This window comes from Salmo salar, chromosome 15 (genome assembly GCF_965601325.2).
Source record: "Salmo salar chromosome 15, fSalSal1, whole genome shotgun sequence".
Taxonomy (NCBI): domain Eukaryota; kingdom Metazoa; phylum Chordata; class Actinopteri; order Salmoniformes; family Salmonidae; genus Salmo; species Salmo salar.
Genome location: NC_138305.1, coordinates 41065060 through 41080677, shown reverse-complemented (window position 1 = coordinate 41080677; position 15618 = coordinate 41065060). Strand labels below are relative to the sequence as shown.

At 43.4% G+C, this 15618-nt stretch overlaps 1 protein-coding gene across 2 annotated transcripts; it reads right to left on the bottom strand.

The window, feature by feature from the left end:
- Positions 1-2363: 2363 nt before the first annotated feature.
- LOC106571358 (transmembrane protein 200A) lies at positions 2364-12805 on the bottom strand. Of its 2 annotated transcripts, none has more exons than XM_014144350.3 (2): positions 12475-12805; positions 2364-4750 (listed from the first exon to the last, which is right to left on the bottom strand). In XM_014144350.3, exon 2 carries the CDS (start codon positions 4728-4730, stop codon positions 3231-3233), a length of 1500 nt encoding a protein of 499 aa, XP_013999825.1. In that variant the 5' UTR covers positions 4731-4750; positions 12475-12805; the 3' UTR covers positions 2364-3230. The 2 variants fall into 2 exon arrangements, with proteins under 2 accessions (XP_013999825.1, XP_013999823.1); XM_014144348.3 differs by having other exon boundaries at positions 12004-12802.
- Between the last annotated feature and the right edge of the window lie 2813 nt (positions 12806-15618).

The window sequence follows — 15618 nt, the reverse complement described above, 5'->3', positions numbered from 1 at the left end:
TTGTATGTTGTTGAACTGCTTTGCTTTATCTTGGCCAGGTCGCAATTGTAAATGAGAACTTGTTCTCAACTTGCCTACCTGGTTAAATAAAGGTGAAATAAATAAATAAATAAATAAAAGAAAATGATCAAATGAAATCCAATGTCTTTCCAAATGATATAAAATAATATACACTGCTCAAAAAAATAAAGGGAACACTTAAACAACACAATGTAACTCCAAGTCAATCACACTTCTGTGAAATCAAACTGTCCACTTAGGAAGAAACACTGATTGACAATACATTTCACATGCTGTTGTGCAAATGGAATAGACAACAGGTGGAAATTATAGGCAATTAGCAAGACACCCCCAAAAAAGGAGTGGTTCTGCAGGTGGACCACAGACCACTTCTCAGTTCCTATGCTTCCTGGCTGATGTTTTGGTCACTTTTGAATGCTGGCGGTGCTTTCACTCTAGTGGTAGCATGAGACGGAGTCTACAACCCACACAAGTGGCTCAAGTAGTGTAGCTCATCCAGGATGGCACATCAATGCGAGCTGTGGCAAGAAGGTTTGCTGTGTCTGTCAGCGTAGTGTCCAGAGCATGGAGGTGCTACCAGGAGACAGGCCAGTACATCAGGAGACGTGGAGGAGGCCGTAGAAGGGCAACAACCCAGCAGCAGGACCGCTACCTCCGCCTTTGTGCAAGGAGGAGCTGGAGAAGCACTGCCAGAGCCCTGCAAAATGACCTCCAGCAGGCCACAAATGTGCATGTGTCTGCTCAAACGGTCAGAAACAGACTCCATGAGGGTGGTATGAGGGCCCGACGTCCACAGGTGGGGGTTGTGCTTACAGCCCAACACCGTGCAGGACGTTTGGCATTTGCCAGAGAACACCAAGATTGGCAAATTCGCCACTGGCGCCCTGTGCTCTTCACAGATGAAAGCAGGTTCACACTGAGCACGTGACAGACGTGACAGAGTCTGGAGACGCCGTGGAGAACGTTCTGCTGCCTGCAACATCCTCCAGCATGACCGGTTTGGCGGTGGGTCAGTCATGGTGTGGGGTGGCATTTCTTTGGGGGGCCGCACAAGCCCTCCATGTGCTCGCCAGAGGTAGCCTGACTGCCATTAGGTACCGAGATGAGATCCTCAGACCCCTTGTGAGACCATATGCTGGTGCGGTTGGCCCTGGGTTCCTCCTAATGCAAGACAATGCTAGACCTCATGTGGCTGGAGTGTGTCAGCAGTTCCTGCAAGAGGAAGGCATTGATGCTATGGACTGGCCCGCCCGTTCCCCAGACCTGAATCCAATTGAGCACATCTGGGACATCATGTCTCGCTCCATCCACCAACGCCACGTTGCACCACAGACTGTCCAGGAGTTGGCGGATGCTTTAGTCCACGTCTGGGAGGAGATCCCTCAAGAGACCATCCGCCACCTCGTCAGGAGCATGCCCAGGCGTTGTAGGGAGGTCATACAGGCACGTGGAGGCCAAACACACTACTGAGCCTCATTTTGACTTGTTTTAAGGACATTACATCAAAGTTGGATCAGCCTGTAGTGTGGTTTTCCACTTTAATTTTGAGTGTGACTCCAAATCCAGACCTCCATGGGTTGATAAATTGGATTTCCATTGATTATTTTTGTGTGATTTTGTTGTCAGCACATTCAACTATGTAAAGAAAAAAGTATTTCATAAGATTATTTAATTCATTCAGATCTAGTATGTGTTATTTTAGTGTTCCCTTTATTTTTTTGAGCAGTATATATTTGTATATTTATTTGATTAGGATCTCTAGTATCTGATGCCAATGGCGACAGCTAGTCTTAATTCAGTTCAGCGAATTGAGAACGTAAAAATAGTTATCAGATCCTGACCATTCATATAGCACAGTTTCTGCTGTTCATGTTGACAATATGCAATCCTTGTTTAAATATCATGCTTCCTGGAAGTCACATATGTCTTGGTTGACTCCCCCTCCAGATTGAACCCTCTTATGAGTCTCCTCTCTATTCTGGCAGCTCCCAACTTGGTACTCCCAGAGTTCCTATTGTTCAAGATGGGAATGCTATTCACTTCCTTGATAAAGGGAGGACAGTTTCCCTTCTCAACAGACTCAAAGTTTGTGGGTTGAGAAGGAACATTTTTGAAGAATGTCTCGGTTCATTCACCTTGAGAATTCAATGGACGAAATGAACATCAGAATAACAGACGGGAACTGAGATACTCTGTACTGTTCGACACAGACTTTGTGCAATTATGTTTGTGTTTAAAATGCATGTACTAAGGCCAGGTGACATACTTTTCTGTGAATACATAGCGGATTTTCATAAGGCTGGCGAGAAAAAGTATAGGCTATCATAAAAGACAAATGTTACTCACTGAAAAGCTTCATTTTATTCTGAGAAATGGGTAAACTACATTTACAGGTTAACTCTTTTATTTAAAAAAAAATAGTGTTTGTAGAGAACATTACATTATTAAAAGCTCCATAGCAAAATATCTAGCCAACTCTGGTTCGTACACTGACCAGTTTAAACAAACAAAACTGCCTGTTGCAACAATGCAAAGACGAGAAAAATAAACCACATTTTAGTCATATTGATTTCTGTATCAAGTTCACCTTGAACCTAATTTCAACATTTTGTACAAATTGATTTGCGCTGCAATAATCTCACCGTGTGTGACACAGCCCCTCTTTCTTTAGACTCATTGCAAACAGACGGACTACCTGAGCGCGTCATCCCAAAACAACATGTAATCACACTTACAATTAACTATTCAACACTGACAGTGAACAGCTTGAATTGTGAATTGCAGAAGGATCATGTCACACAAAGAAACACCATTGTTAGAGTTAGGTCCAAGTAGTGGACCATTTACAGTCTGGTCTCAGATCGGTTTGTGCTGTCTTGCCAACTCCTACAGATGTCGAATCTTAATTTGATCAATCATTTGTTGCTGAGAATTTTTCTGCCTAGCAGGAAATACAAAGTTGTAGTATATTCAAGGTTTAAAAAGGCTTCTAAAGTTACCAATGTCCACTTTAAAATGTCAGACTTGATTTGCCCTACTGAAAAATGTATCAACCCCTACAAAAAAAATGGCCATTAATTATAATGCACATTTCCTGGTACTGCAAGAATATTTCCTGCTGTAGCTAACTGGCTCAAATTAAGATCCTACATCTGTATGGTCATTTTTGCAAGACAATACAAACATCTGGGACCAGGCTTTGTAAGAGTTTAAAACCTGGTCTCCGAGCTCCCTCGTTTCATAGTGTTGCTCATGAACTGCTCATCATGTTCAAAGCTGAGGTTATTGTGAGACCTGGAGATCATGAGCAGTTTCTCTTTCTTGGTGTAATCCCGTTTGACTGCTACCTGGGGCAGCTGCAGTCTGTCCATAGGATCCTCCTTGTTCTCCAGCTTCATGTAGCCTTTACTGTTGCTGCGGTCCAGTCGGGGCCAGCTGGGATGTTTCCTCTGCTCTGGCTTCACTGTCAGGGTAGTGGGCCTTCGATCCAGGTCCAGAGACTTGGAGTGAGAAGACAGCATGTGGAGTGAGTTGTTGGAGCCAAAGTCCTTCCGGGCCGCCCCGGGGGACAGGTAGCTCCCACTGGCAGAACCTGGGGACAGAGAGCTACAAGAGGACACAGTGTGGGACTCTGTGGCCGAGTTGCTCCTGAGGAGCATGACACCAGGGGGTTTGTAAGCTTTGGCGATGTCCGCCGGGACAGGCACAGACAGGGAAAGGGACTGCATAGAGGCGGGTCTGGACCTAACCCTCATGTGCTCCAAGTCCTCTGTAATGTTGTCCATGTCAGGCTCATCGATCACACAGTTGTTGAGCTTAATGACAGGCAGGGTAAAAGCGCTGATGGAGGACGAGACGATGGACCTGGTCTGGCATCTCTTGGGGAAGTTGCTCTTCTCATGGCGACTGCCTTCATGCTGCAAGCCAAAGATGGAGCCAGAGCGCTCTCTGCAGAATGAAGGAAGGAGGCCATGCCCCCCTTTGGCCTCGTTGAGAAGACCCTCCTCGTTCTCCGTAGAGCTGGTCCTGCGTGACACCCTCACGTCGTTCCCCACACCGGGGAACCCGAGCAGGGTGTTAGCAGCTAGCTTGGAGGCACACTGGTTCTCATAGGTCCTGACCTCATGCTCCCCATATGGGCCTGAGTAGGCCCCGTTCATGTACTTGTGCTCTTTGATCCGCAGGCTGTGGATGTCGATGACGGTGGAATACATGTCTCTCATGTGGATCACCTTGGTCTCCCGGTCCCTGTTTTCATGCAGGATGGCATTGGCACAGATGAAGATGAAGATACCAATACCCATGGTGAACGGCCCCAGCATCTTCATCTTCTCAGAGTGCAGGTGCTGCTCAAAAAACTGGATCAGCTTACCGCCCTGCTCCTGGGTCACCCTGGTGTCATTGGTGGATAGCTTGGTGTTGGCCGCTACAAGGGGATCTGTGTGTGGCCAGTAGCCCAGCACGGCCATGGCAACACCCACCATCAGGATCAACACACCCAGGATGAGGAAGAACCCAGAGGCAGAGTAGAGGCGGATTTTTCCCCTGACCACCACCACGTCGGCCCGGGTTTTACGCCTGGCCTTCCTCTTCTCCTGGATCTCTCCTGGGGCTGGGGACTGGATGGGCAGGTGGTGCTGGGAGCGGGCAGAGTCCTGCCTCTTCAGTGCAGCAAGATGGCCTGTGATCACTCCCCCAGCTGAAATCATCACTACAGCCGTCTATGGCCCTGTAAAGACAAACAGAGAGGGGGAGTGAGAGGCATCTGGTATGTTTACGGATGTCTGTTCTCTGATTGCTGGCACTGTCTTCCTGGTAATCCCACAGTGGGAAGCAGAGCACCATTGACCTTGCGGTGGCTCCATCAAGCTGGGAACAGCATCTGCAGTTAACTGCTCTCATGCTTGCTTTGGTAATTATGACTGATGACAATTATGTTCTAATATTTGTTCTAGTCACAGCTCATAGGAAACAATTAATTTGGCAATCTGGTGTTTTTCCTCTCTAAAAACGAAGGTGGGTATTTTTGGAAACCAAATGATGATAGAAATGGCTAAATGCATTGTTTGTGAGCAGAAGACTCCAAAGTTAACTGTAATACAGCACTGCCTTTTCTGTTCCAGCTGTGTGGGTCTCTGTCACTCTGCTCTCACTTACACACACACACTCAGTCCCATTTATGCCATCTAAACTCAGCAAAAAAAAGAACCGTCCCTTTTACAGGATCCGGTCTTTCAAAGATAATTTGTAAAAACCCAAATAACTTCACTGTTAAGGGTTTAAACACCGTTTACCATGCTTGTTCAATTAACCATAAACAATTAATGAACATGCACCTGTGGAACGGTCATTAAGACACTAACACCTTAGAGGCGGTAGGCAATTAAGGTCACAGTTATGAAAATGTAGGACACTAAAGAGGCCTTTCTACTGACTCTGAAAAAAACATTAAAAGAAAGATGTCCAGGGTCCCTGCTCATCTGCGTGGATGTGCCTTAGGCAGGCTGCAAGGAGGCATGAGGACTACAGATGTGGCCAGGGCAATAAATTGCAATGTCTGTAATGAGAGGCCTAAGACAGCGCTACAGGACGGACAGCTGATCGTCCTCTGTTGCAGACCATGTGTAACACCTGCACAGGATCGGTACATCTGAACATCACACCTGCAGGACAGGTACAGGATTGCAACAACTGCCCGAGTTACACCAGGAACGCACAATCCCTCCATCAGTGCTCAGACTGTCTGCAACAGGCTGAGAGAGGCTGGACTGAGGGCTTGTAGGCCTGTTGTAAGTCAGGTTCTCACCAGACATCACCGGCAACAACGTTGCCTATTGGCACAAACCCACCGTTGCTGGACCAGACAGGACTGGCAAAAAGTGCTCTTCACTGCCGTGTCGTGGTGTTGTCTCAACAGGGGTGATGGTCGGATTCGAATGAACGTTACGAGGCCTGTACTCTGGAGCGGGATCGATTTGGAGGTGGAGTTTCCGTCATGATCTGGGGCCGTGTGTCACAGCATCATCAGACTGAGCTTGTCATTGCAGGCAATCTCAACGCTATACGTTACAGGGAAGACATCCTCCTCCCTCATGTGGTACCCTTCCTGCAGGCTCATCCTGACATGACCCTCCAGCATGACAATGCCACCAGCCATACTGCTCGTTCTGTGCGTGATTTCCTGCAAGACAGGAATGTCAGTGTTCTGCCATGGCCAGCGAAGAGCCCAGATCTCAATCCCATTGAGCACGTCTGGGACCTGTTGGATAGGAGGGTGAGGGCTAGAGCCATTCCCCCCAGAAATGTCCTGGAACTTGCAGGTGCCTTGGTGGAAGAGTGGGGTAACAGCTCACAGCAAGAACTGGCAAATATGGTGCAGTCCATGAGGAGGAGATGCACTGCAGTACCTAATGCAGCTAGTGGCCACACCAGATACTGACTGTTACTTTTGATTTTGACCCCTCCCCCCCTTTGTTCAGGGACACATTATTCCATTTCTGTTAGTCACATGTCTGTGGAACTTGTTCAGCTTGTATCTCCGTTGATTCTTGTTCATCCAAATATTTACAAATGTTAAGTTTGCTGAAAATAAATGCAGTTGAGAGAGGACATTTATTTGTTATCTCAGGATGATCATCTAATTTCATAATAAAAGGGGTTTTAAAACTAAGATGCTGTTACTTAGTCCTTTTGCAGAGATCTTCAATTAAAGACTGTAGAATTGATTATGACATTCTTAATGGAGATGATTCAGAAGTGGTCTTTAACTAATTTACAGTAAAAATCCATCCTCAGCACGCACAAGCAGCACCGGTCAGTATTCAGCAGTACATTCATGGGTGGTCTGACTGCCATGCACTTCCATATTTCAATATTTGCCAATGGAGCACCATACCTTAAGAGAAATATGTTATATTTTTCAGAAGGGTATTCTCATTTTTTATTTCACCTTTAGTTAACCAGGTAGGACAGTTGACAAGTTCTAATTTACAACTGCAACCCGGCCAAGGCAAAGCAAAGCGACAGTTACATGGGATAAGCAAACATACAGTCAATAACACAATAGAAAAATCTATAAACAGTGTGTGCAAATATAGTAAGATTAGGTCGGTAAGGCAATAAATAGGCCATAGTGGTGAAATAATTATTTTAGCATTAACACTGGAGTGATAGATGTGCAAGTAGAGATACTGGGGTGCAAAAGAGCAAAAATAAATAACATGGTATCCAATAAAACACCTTAAAAGTTCCAACAATCAGGCTGAAGGCAGGAGAGGTGTAGTAACATGGTGCTTTACCAACAGGTGTGTGGAGTGAATCATTAACAATCTCTGTCAGCACTAACAGGATGTACTGCAGTGTGGACAAGTTGTCATGTTTACACACCATACTCACAACACGGAGAGAGTATGTCCCAGAACCAAACTATAGATCAATGTTATGCAGGGATGAGCAGGTGAACCCAAGTGCAGACTCAGACGAGGAGACGGATAAAGTAACCAAGGTATTTAATGAAAAGCAGGGGTGAGATGGGGTGCAGGCCAGGGGGAGCTCGGGCAGGTCGCAGGGAACCAGGAACTGAGGGGAGTAGGGGCAGGGTAAGCAGGTCCGGAGCGGAATCCAAGGAAGCAGTAGAGCGGGGATCCAGGGCAGGGACGCAAGACTGATGAGACAAGGGACTGGCGACAGGGACCATAGAGCGGACAGAACTGTAGCGGAGAGAAAAGCAGCGTCAGGCTAGGGAAAACAGGCACCAGAGGATAACAAGATCTATGCAGGCACAAATGGCTTGAATTGCAGACTGACTGAGCAGAGGGTACACTCTGGAAGTGGCAGGGCTGAGTATTTGTAGAGGTCTTGATTATGGAACAGGTTGCAGCTGGTGGGGATCTGCTCTGACTCCAGCACACCTGTCTCCACTCACACAATCAGATACACCCACACACAGAGAGAGAGGGAGAGAGCACTGGGGGAGTGGCGGCAGGTTAGGGAGACATAAGATGAGAAGTAGAGGGTGTGGCAGGGGCAGATGTAACACTCTAAAGGGATAGCATTACAGTGCCTATAGAAAGTCTACACCCCCTTGATTTCTTTTCACATTTTGCTGCCTTACATTTTTTTTTTTATCTAAAAAGCAATTAAATTAGATGTTTTTCCTACAGATCTACACAATCTACACATTTTCAAAGTGAATAAATAACTGAAATATCATAATTGATTAAATATCATAATCATAAAGTCTCCACCTGCCTGAGTTAATACTTGGTTGAAGGACCCTTGGCAGCCATTACAGCATTTTCATAAAAACTCAACTAACTTTGCACGACTCAGGGCAACATACTTCACCGAACAGTTTATTAGGTACACCCATCTAGACACAGAATGGCTAGTCTCAGTCCTGATTAAAAAAAAGAAAATCTGCTTTAAAAAAGAGACAAGGTTTAAATATAACTATCCATCAATGATCCCCAACAACTTTCACTGAACCTAAGCAATTTTGACTAAAACTATGGATATAAAATTGCCTAAGAGTTGTGCAAAGTTGGAAGAATCTTAATGAAAATTATTCACAGCTTAAATGGCTGCCAAATTTGCTTCCACCAAGTGTTAATTAAGGGGGGTGGAGACTTATCCATCTATGATATTCTTTCAGTTTTTTTGTGTTTGGAAAATGTTCTATAACTTTCTTTCACTTTGAAATGTGGAGTAGGTTGTGTAGATCTGTAGGGGGAAAACATCTAATTCAATCCCTTTTTAGATTACATTTTAAGGCTGCAAAATGTGAAAAAAAACGAGGTGGAGCCTTTCTATAGGCATTGAAGATACAGTGTTGCTTGAAAGTATGTGAACCCCTTATTCGATTACAGATTTTTTTGTTTTAACGATGAAATCTTCATTTAATCAGAACCAGTCTTTTTGATCTGACATAACAGGTTCATATTTACCAATACTATATGTTGGTGTAGAGGAAATCATGTGTGTAGTAGGAAAACAACATTAAAAAATAATTAGTGCAAGTGCAAAAATAAGTGAACCCCAAGTTCCATTGGTTAAATCAAGTAGGTAAGTGGAATCAGGTGGGTAAATAATTGTGTACCAAATGAACCAATCAAAGGAGAGATCGTTAGGAAAGAGTTTGGATGGGACTCTGATAAATAGAGATAAGACACCTGGTCAGTTTGGTGTTATCCATCCAGGTGAATGCAAAGCACACCATGCTGAGAGGAAATTAGATATCAGGATGAGGGTAGTGAGAACACATCAGTCTGGGAAAGGCTATAAAATAATCTCAAAAAGATTGAGCTCCATCAGTCCACTGTGAGGCAAATAATTTACAAATGGAGAGCATTTAACAATAATAAATCAGGTAAAAGCCAACCCAAAAATAAGATCTGGAGATTTGCAGACCTCCCTTGCTGCATCTCAGGTAACTGAGCATGCTTCAACAACAACAAGAAGAACACTGAATAGATGCCATTCATGTGAGGGTTGCTAGGAAGAAGCCTAGCAACCCTCAACCCTCGCAACCCTCACTGCTGTCAAAAATAACCAAACTGCCCGTCTTAACTTTGCCAAAGACCACCTGGACAAATTTGAAGATTTCTGGAAGTCCATTCTCTGGACCGATGAGTCCAAAATTGAACTTTTTAGTCAATCAACACCACTATGTTTGGCGAAAACACAACACTGCCTACCACCAAAATAACCTTATCGCAACAGTCAAGCATGGTGGTGGGAATGTCAAGATCTGGAGCTGCTTTTCCTCCTCTGGACCTGGATGACTCCACATCATTAAGGGAACCATGAATTCTGAGGTATACCAGGAGATTCTTGAACAGAACGTCAGGCCATCAGTCAAGGAGCTAAAGCTGGGCCGGAAATGGGACTTCCAACAAGACAACGACCCAAAGCATTCAAGCAAATCTACCAAAGAATGACTCAGGAGAAAGAAGATTTGTGTTTTGGGTTTGCAAAGTTAAAGTCCTGACCTAAATCCAATTGAGATGGTGTCGCAGGACCTGAAGCGGGCAGTTCATGCCAGACACCCCTCAAACCTCACTCAATTGGCTGAGTTCTATAAGGAGGAGTGGGCAAACATCCCGCAAAACAGATGTCAGAGACTGATTACTGTCTATAGGAGACGTTTACTCCAAGTTACCACTGCTAGTGGAGGTGCCACAAGCTATTGACTGAAGTGGTTCACATTTTTGCACACATCAAATCTGAGTTTCTGTTAAATAAACCACTTTTGTTAAATAAACAATGAAAATGTATATTTTTGTTTCTGTCATTTACTTGGAATGTCTTTATTACAAATTGGGAATTAGATAAGGATTTTATGTTTATTTTAATATTTTATAGCAAAATAATGACCAGCCCTGTAGGGTTCACATACTTTCAAGCAGCACTGTATCAAGTACATACCTCAAGGCACTGCCTTATTAGCTTAAGGTCAATGCACATGATTGCATGGTGAAAATACTAGATGTCATAATATTCGGATCTAGAAAAAGGTATTATTCCCTTGCAGACGGAGAGGAGACTCCTGGGCGAATGCATGACAGTTGTATGACCTGCTTCTCTGACTGCAGCCCCATACCCAGTACCCAGTACCCACCCCCAGCATTAGGTCTATGAGCAGGTGTGGGCGGTGTAACCTTTTGATGTTGGCTTATCTAAAGTTCTCTATTAAATACCAGGATGAGCAGGGGGTGGATGGTAGCAATAAAGAAGAGAGTGCAGTTCCTATCAAATTTCTTTTCTTATTTTTAACAATGTGTTTAGAACATAGAACATTTCTTGAATGCCATGGTTTTGCTCTGTTTTTGAAAAAAACACAAACAGGAAATGAAATAAGAATATGATGCCCTGTGAGGCTATCATAATGATTAACATCAGTGGACATGAAAAGACTTAGGGACCAGTGAAAGATAAGACTGAATAGATGAAAAACCGACTGGTGCTGTCAGTGAATATACATTTATGTTCAGTGATGAGAACAAAACGTTGTCTTCCCAGATTGAAATAATGTGTCAAACCTGAGATAACCAAAATTAACATATTATCAGAAATGCCCTTGCTATTTTGGCAAAGGATTTTTTGACTGCTGCCATGGCAGATGAGACAAGGAGGAGGACCATGGTCAGGTCATTATTGGTGTGGTCGGGGGAGGGGTTGTTCCAGACACAGTGCATAATGTGTGAATAGTGGATACCATGGAATCTTGTGACACTTGGTTGTTCTAAGAGTGAGGAGAGAGCGAGAGAGAGCAGATATATCCTAAGTATGTAACAACCGTTACACTGCAGCCTACTTTCCTATGTAAACTACCATTACACTTATTGTGGTAAGAAACATGTTATGTATGACAAATCCTGTTGTATAGAGAGAGGTATGTTGCCAAGAAAACTCCATGATGATGATAGTCAAATGTGTCAGTAACTTCTAGACAGACGCGAGTGTGTGCGTGGGTGGGCGCAGTTATGGGACCGCTGGTTCCAGGAAAATGAATAATTTGGACAGTAATTCAATACACAATAATATTATCAATCATAACTACATGTTCGCTTGCAGGCTATGCTGCGATATATGTAAAATCTCAAAACACCAGACCAATGTAATATTTGCAGATATCTTCCCATGTTCATAAAAAACGCCTATAGCTCGATTAGGGCATAAATAGTAAATGGTTTAAAACAGCTATGAATAATAGGCTGTGGTAAAACGATGAAAAGGAATTTTGAATTCGCCAGTTGTATGATAGAAGATTAAAGTTGAGAAATCAAAGTGATGAGAAGATATACATTATCTTTGATACGAGCGCAATTGCTCCATGATCCTATCCAGTCTATGGATTCGATTGAGAAAAGCATCCGTTGGTTTAAATGAAGGTTGAAATAGAACCAAACATATCATCTTTACTTTATTAGAGAAGAGGCCATCTAGGCCAATTCATTATTCCTAAAAAATAATGTTACTTACCTGTAAACGAGGGTGCTTCTCTGTAGCTAATGTTATTTGTCCATTACGCATAGGAAAATATAACATAAGCCATGTTTCTCAACGCTCATGTTTGACTTGCTATCTCTGTTTGTATTCCCATTACATTTATAATCGGATGCCGACACGAAAAATAATACACATCCAAAGAAACATGAATTCGTTATTTCGCTCCATTTCCTAAACGCGCACCCGGACTGTTGGCCACACGACTGTATAAACTGCTCCAAGCTGCCTGACGCGCGGAGAATGACTATTGTTTTGCTTTTAACCGTCTCAACTTGTTGTCACTGATGCCCGGTGATCCACATACAGTCGGCTCATAAACTTCAGTTTCATGTCCAGAATATAATCAAATATGTTTTCAGTTTAGCCTACTAACTTTCGAGTTGGCTTTGGCAGAAAATCTGCACAGAAACATGTTTTTACATTTCTTATGAAGAACATGCATACTTAAGTCTTCACATCTGGGGGAAAAGCACTGTCCACTTCATAATCCTTTTGGAGTAGAACCAAGATGTATTATCATGTCCACTTTCTATTCCTCCATCGAATGGTAGCTTGTAGATAAACCTATTCTGCAGCATCTTCAAGATAGAGATGGTCCCTTCAACTCGGAATAATGCATTACTGGGGATGGTAGACTAGGCAAGCTTTGTACTCCCAGGTGATGCTTCACTGTAAGTGACGCACAGTGAGACGACAAAAAAATAAACAAGAGAAATCATATTTAAATCATTTATGCTTGGAGAAGTCAATGCATCTGAATAGAATATTACCATAGTAGTGTCCAATGCTTCCAATGCAAAGACAGTAATTGATGCAAATATTGAAAACATGTGGTAACTTACAGTAAGTTCCCTGCATGTTGCTTTCAATCTGGAGATGCAAATGGTTGAGTTAAACCAAGTCCTATGAGGATGGGCATTTATGAACACAATCATTAGGCCTATATATAATGAGATACTGTATGATAATATACCTCCCACTGAATCAAGATGAAACACAATCCCTGTTCATACTGCCTACATGCTGTGATGTGTAAGCACCCTTGGAGTAAACAACCAACTGTAGTTTATTTTAGCAGGAGCAATTATAGGGTTAAAAAAACAAAGATTAGTATTGAAAGTTGCAGATGTTTTAATCTCTGTCATTTCCTGTGTTTATGCAATGCATATCTGGCTCAATGTGATACCAAAAAACAACATTTTGACAGGGGGCTTGAGGGGCTATAGGGCTTAGGTGGCTGGGTTTCTATATTACATTCCTCTACTGTGATACTGTAAAAAAAAACAGGCATATTTTCTAATTTGAAATGGGACTAACCCAACTTCTAGTATTGTTAGGTTCCACTTCAGCCTTTGGGGTTGAGGGGTTGAGAAGGGTTGAAGAGGGGCTGGGTTAGGTCCCACTAGTACGCCTGTTCTCTGTCTCCCCACACCTCTGATCCTTGTTAGGAATTCTCAAGGCTTGTTAAATGGGGAGATTGACAGTATGGGGACCTTGATGTTCTGGGTTTTCCAATTGCTCTAAGAGGGAGTGGTTGGTGAACTACGTCAAGGCCCATATGAGAAATGAGTTGGGATGTGTCTCAAATAGTACCCTATTCCCTACATAGTGCACTACTTTAAACCAGAGCTCGATGGGCCCTGATCAAAAGTAAGGCGTTATATAGGGAATAGAGTGCCATTTGAGACGCAGACTGGGTGTGATTACCAAAGAAATGTAACCTATTTCTATGGAATTTACTGGGGAGGAACTCTGCTGTCGAACTGAGGACACTTTTCTAAGTGTGACAGCCTCAGCTCCTTGTAGTCACATCCCACTGCATAACTGACTAATAATGTGAGTGATGCAGCCAGACTAGTGAGTCTCAGCGAGGGGGAGAAAACAGATTTCAGCCATGCACGTCCTGAGATCTGGATCCACTCCAGCTGTGTCACAGTTGCTGTAAGAGAAGGACCAAGGCGCAGCGTGTGTTGAGGTCCACATATTTATTTGACGTGAAACGTCTTCTACAAAACAACTAACAAGCAACACAACGTGACTACATGGTGCAACAAGCACAAAACCAAACAATATCCCACAAACACAAGTGGGAGAAACCATAGAGAACCAAGGGCTCTCTATGGTCAGGGCGTGACAAACTGTAATACGTTATGATGTACTGCATGACACGTGTGACAAATGTGCACATGTACATCACTATATTTACTGTCTCTCTTTGTGTGTAAATTCACCATCTTGAACCATATTCAATTATCCATATTGTGAAGAGGAGTATCTCAGATTTATGCAGAAAGCTGCTGCATTGTGTCAGGGATGTCTTAATAAAAGTGGTCTGTCTATTTTTTCTAGGATATCTTACAACTCAATTTGATGGATCATTATCTTCTGTTGATGGCTCAGAAGAATCAAGTTCATTGTGTTCATTTTCTTGAGCTCTCAGTCAGTATATCCCTCAAAGCCTTTTCCAGATCAGTGATGGTGTATGATGTATGCAGAGTTGGGGAGTAACTGATTACTTGTAAAAAACAAACTGTAACTGTAATCAAATCTGCATTTTTTTGGGCGGTCACATGCGCCAAATACAACAGCTTTAGACTTTACAGTGAAATGCTTACTTACGAGCACGTTCCAAACAATGCAGAGCTAAAAGTTAAGGAAAATATTTGCTAAATAAAAAAGAAGAAAGTAACACAATAAAAACAATAACGGGGCTATATGCAAGGAGTACCAGTACCGAGTCAATGTGCAGGGGAACGTAGCAGCAGCGTATGTGAAGAGTGTGAAAGTGTGTCTATGTGTCAGTCAGTGTGTGTGTGTATGTGTGAGCTTCTGCAGTGTGTGTGTTGGAGTGTCACTGTAGTTTGTGTTAGTGCCTGAGTAGAGTAAAGTTAGTGCGCATAGGGCCAGTGCTAGAGAGTCAGTGCAAAAAAATTACGATAAATCAATTAATAGTAAAGGGGGTCAATGTAAATAGTCCAGGTAGCCATTTCATTAACTGTTCAGCAGTCTTATGGCTTGAGGGTAGAGCTATTCAGGAGCCTTTTGGTCCCAGACTTGGTGCTCCGGTACTGCTTGCCGTGCGGTAGCAGAGAGAACAGTCTATGACTTGGGTTGGAGTCTTTGACAATATTTTGGTCCTTCCTCTGAAATCGCCTGGTATAGAGGTCCTGGATGGCAGAGAGTTCAGCCACAGTGATGTACTGGGCTGTACGCACTACCCTCTGTAGCGCCTTGTGGTCAAATGCTAAGCAGTTTCCATACCACGCGGTGACACTTTTTCCAATGGTGCAGCTGTATAACTGTTTGAGGATCTGAGGGCCCATGATAAATATTTTTTTGCCTCCTGAGCAGGAATAGGCATTGTCGTGCCCTCTTCAAGACTGTGTTGGTGTGTTAGGACCATGATAGTGGCTCAGTTGGTAGAGCATGGTGTTTGCAACACCAGGCTTGTGGGTTCGATTCCCATGGGGGACCAGTACGGAGAAACGGAGAAAAAAAAATGTATGAAATGTATGCATTCACTACTGTAAGTTGTCTGGATAAGAGCATCTGCTAAATGACTAAAATGTAAATGATAGGTCCTTAGTG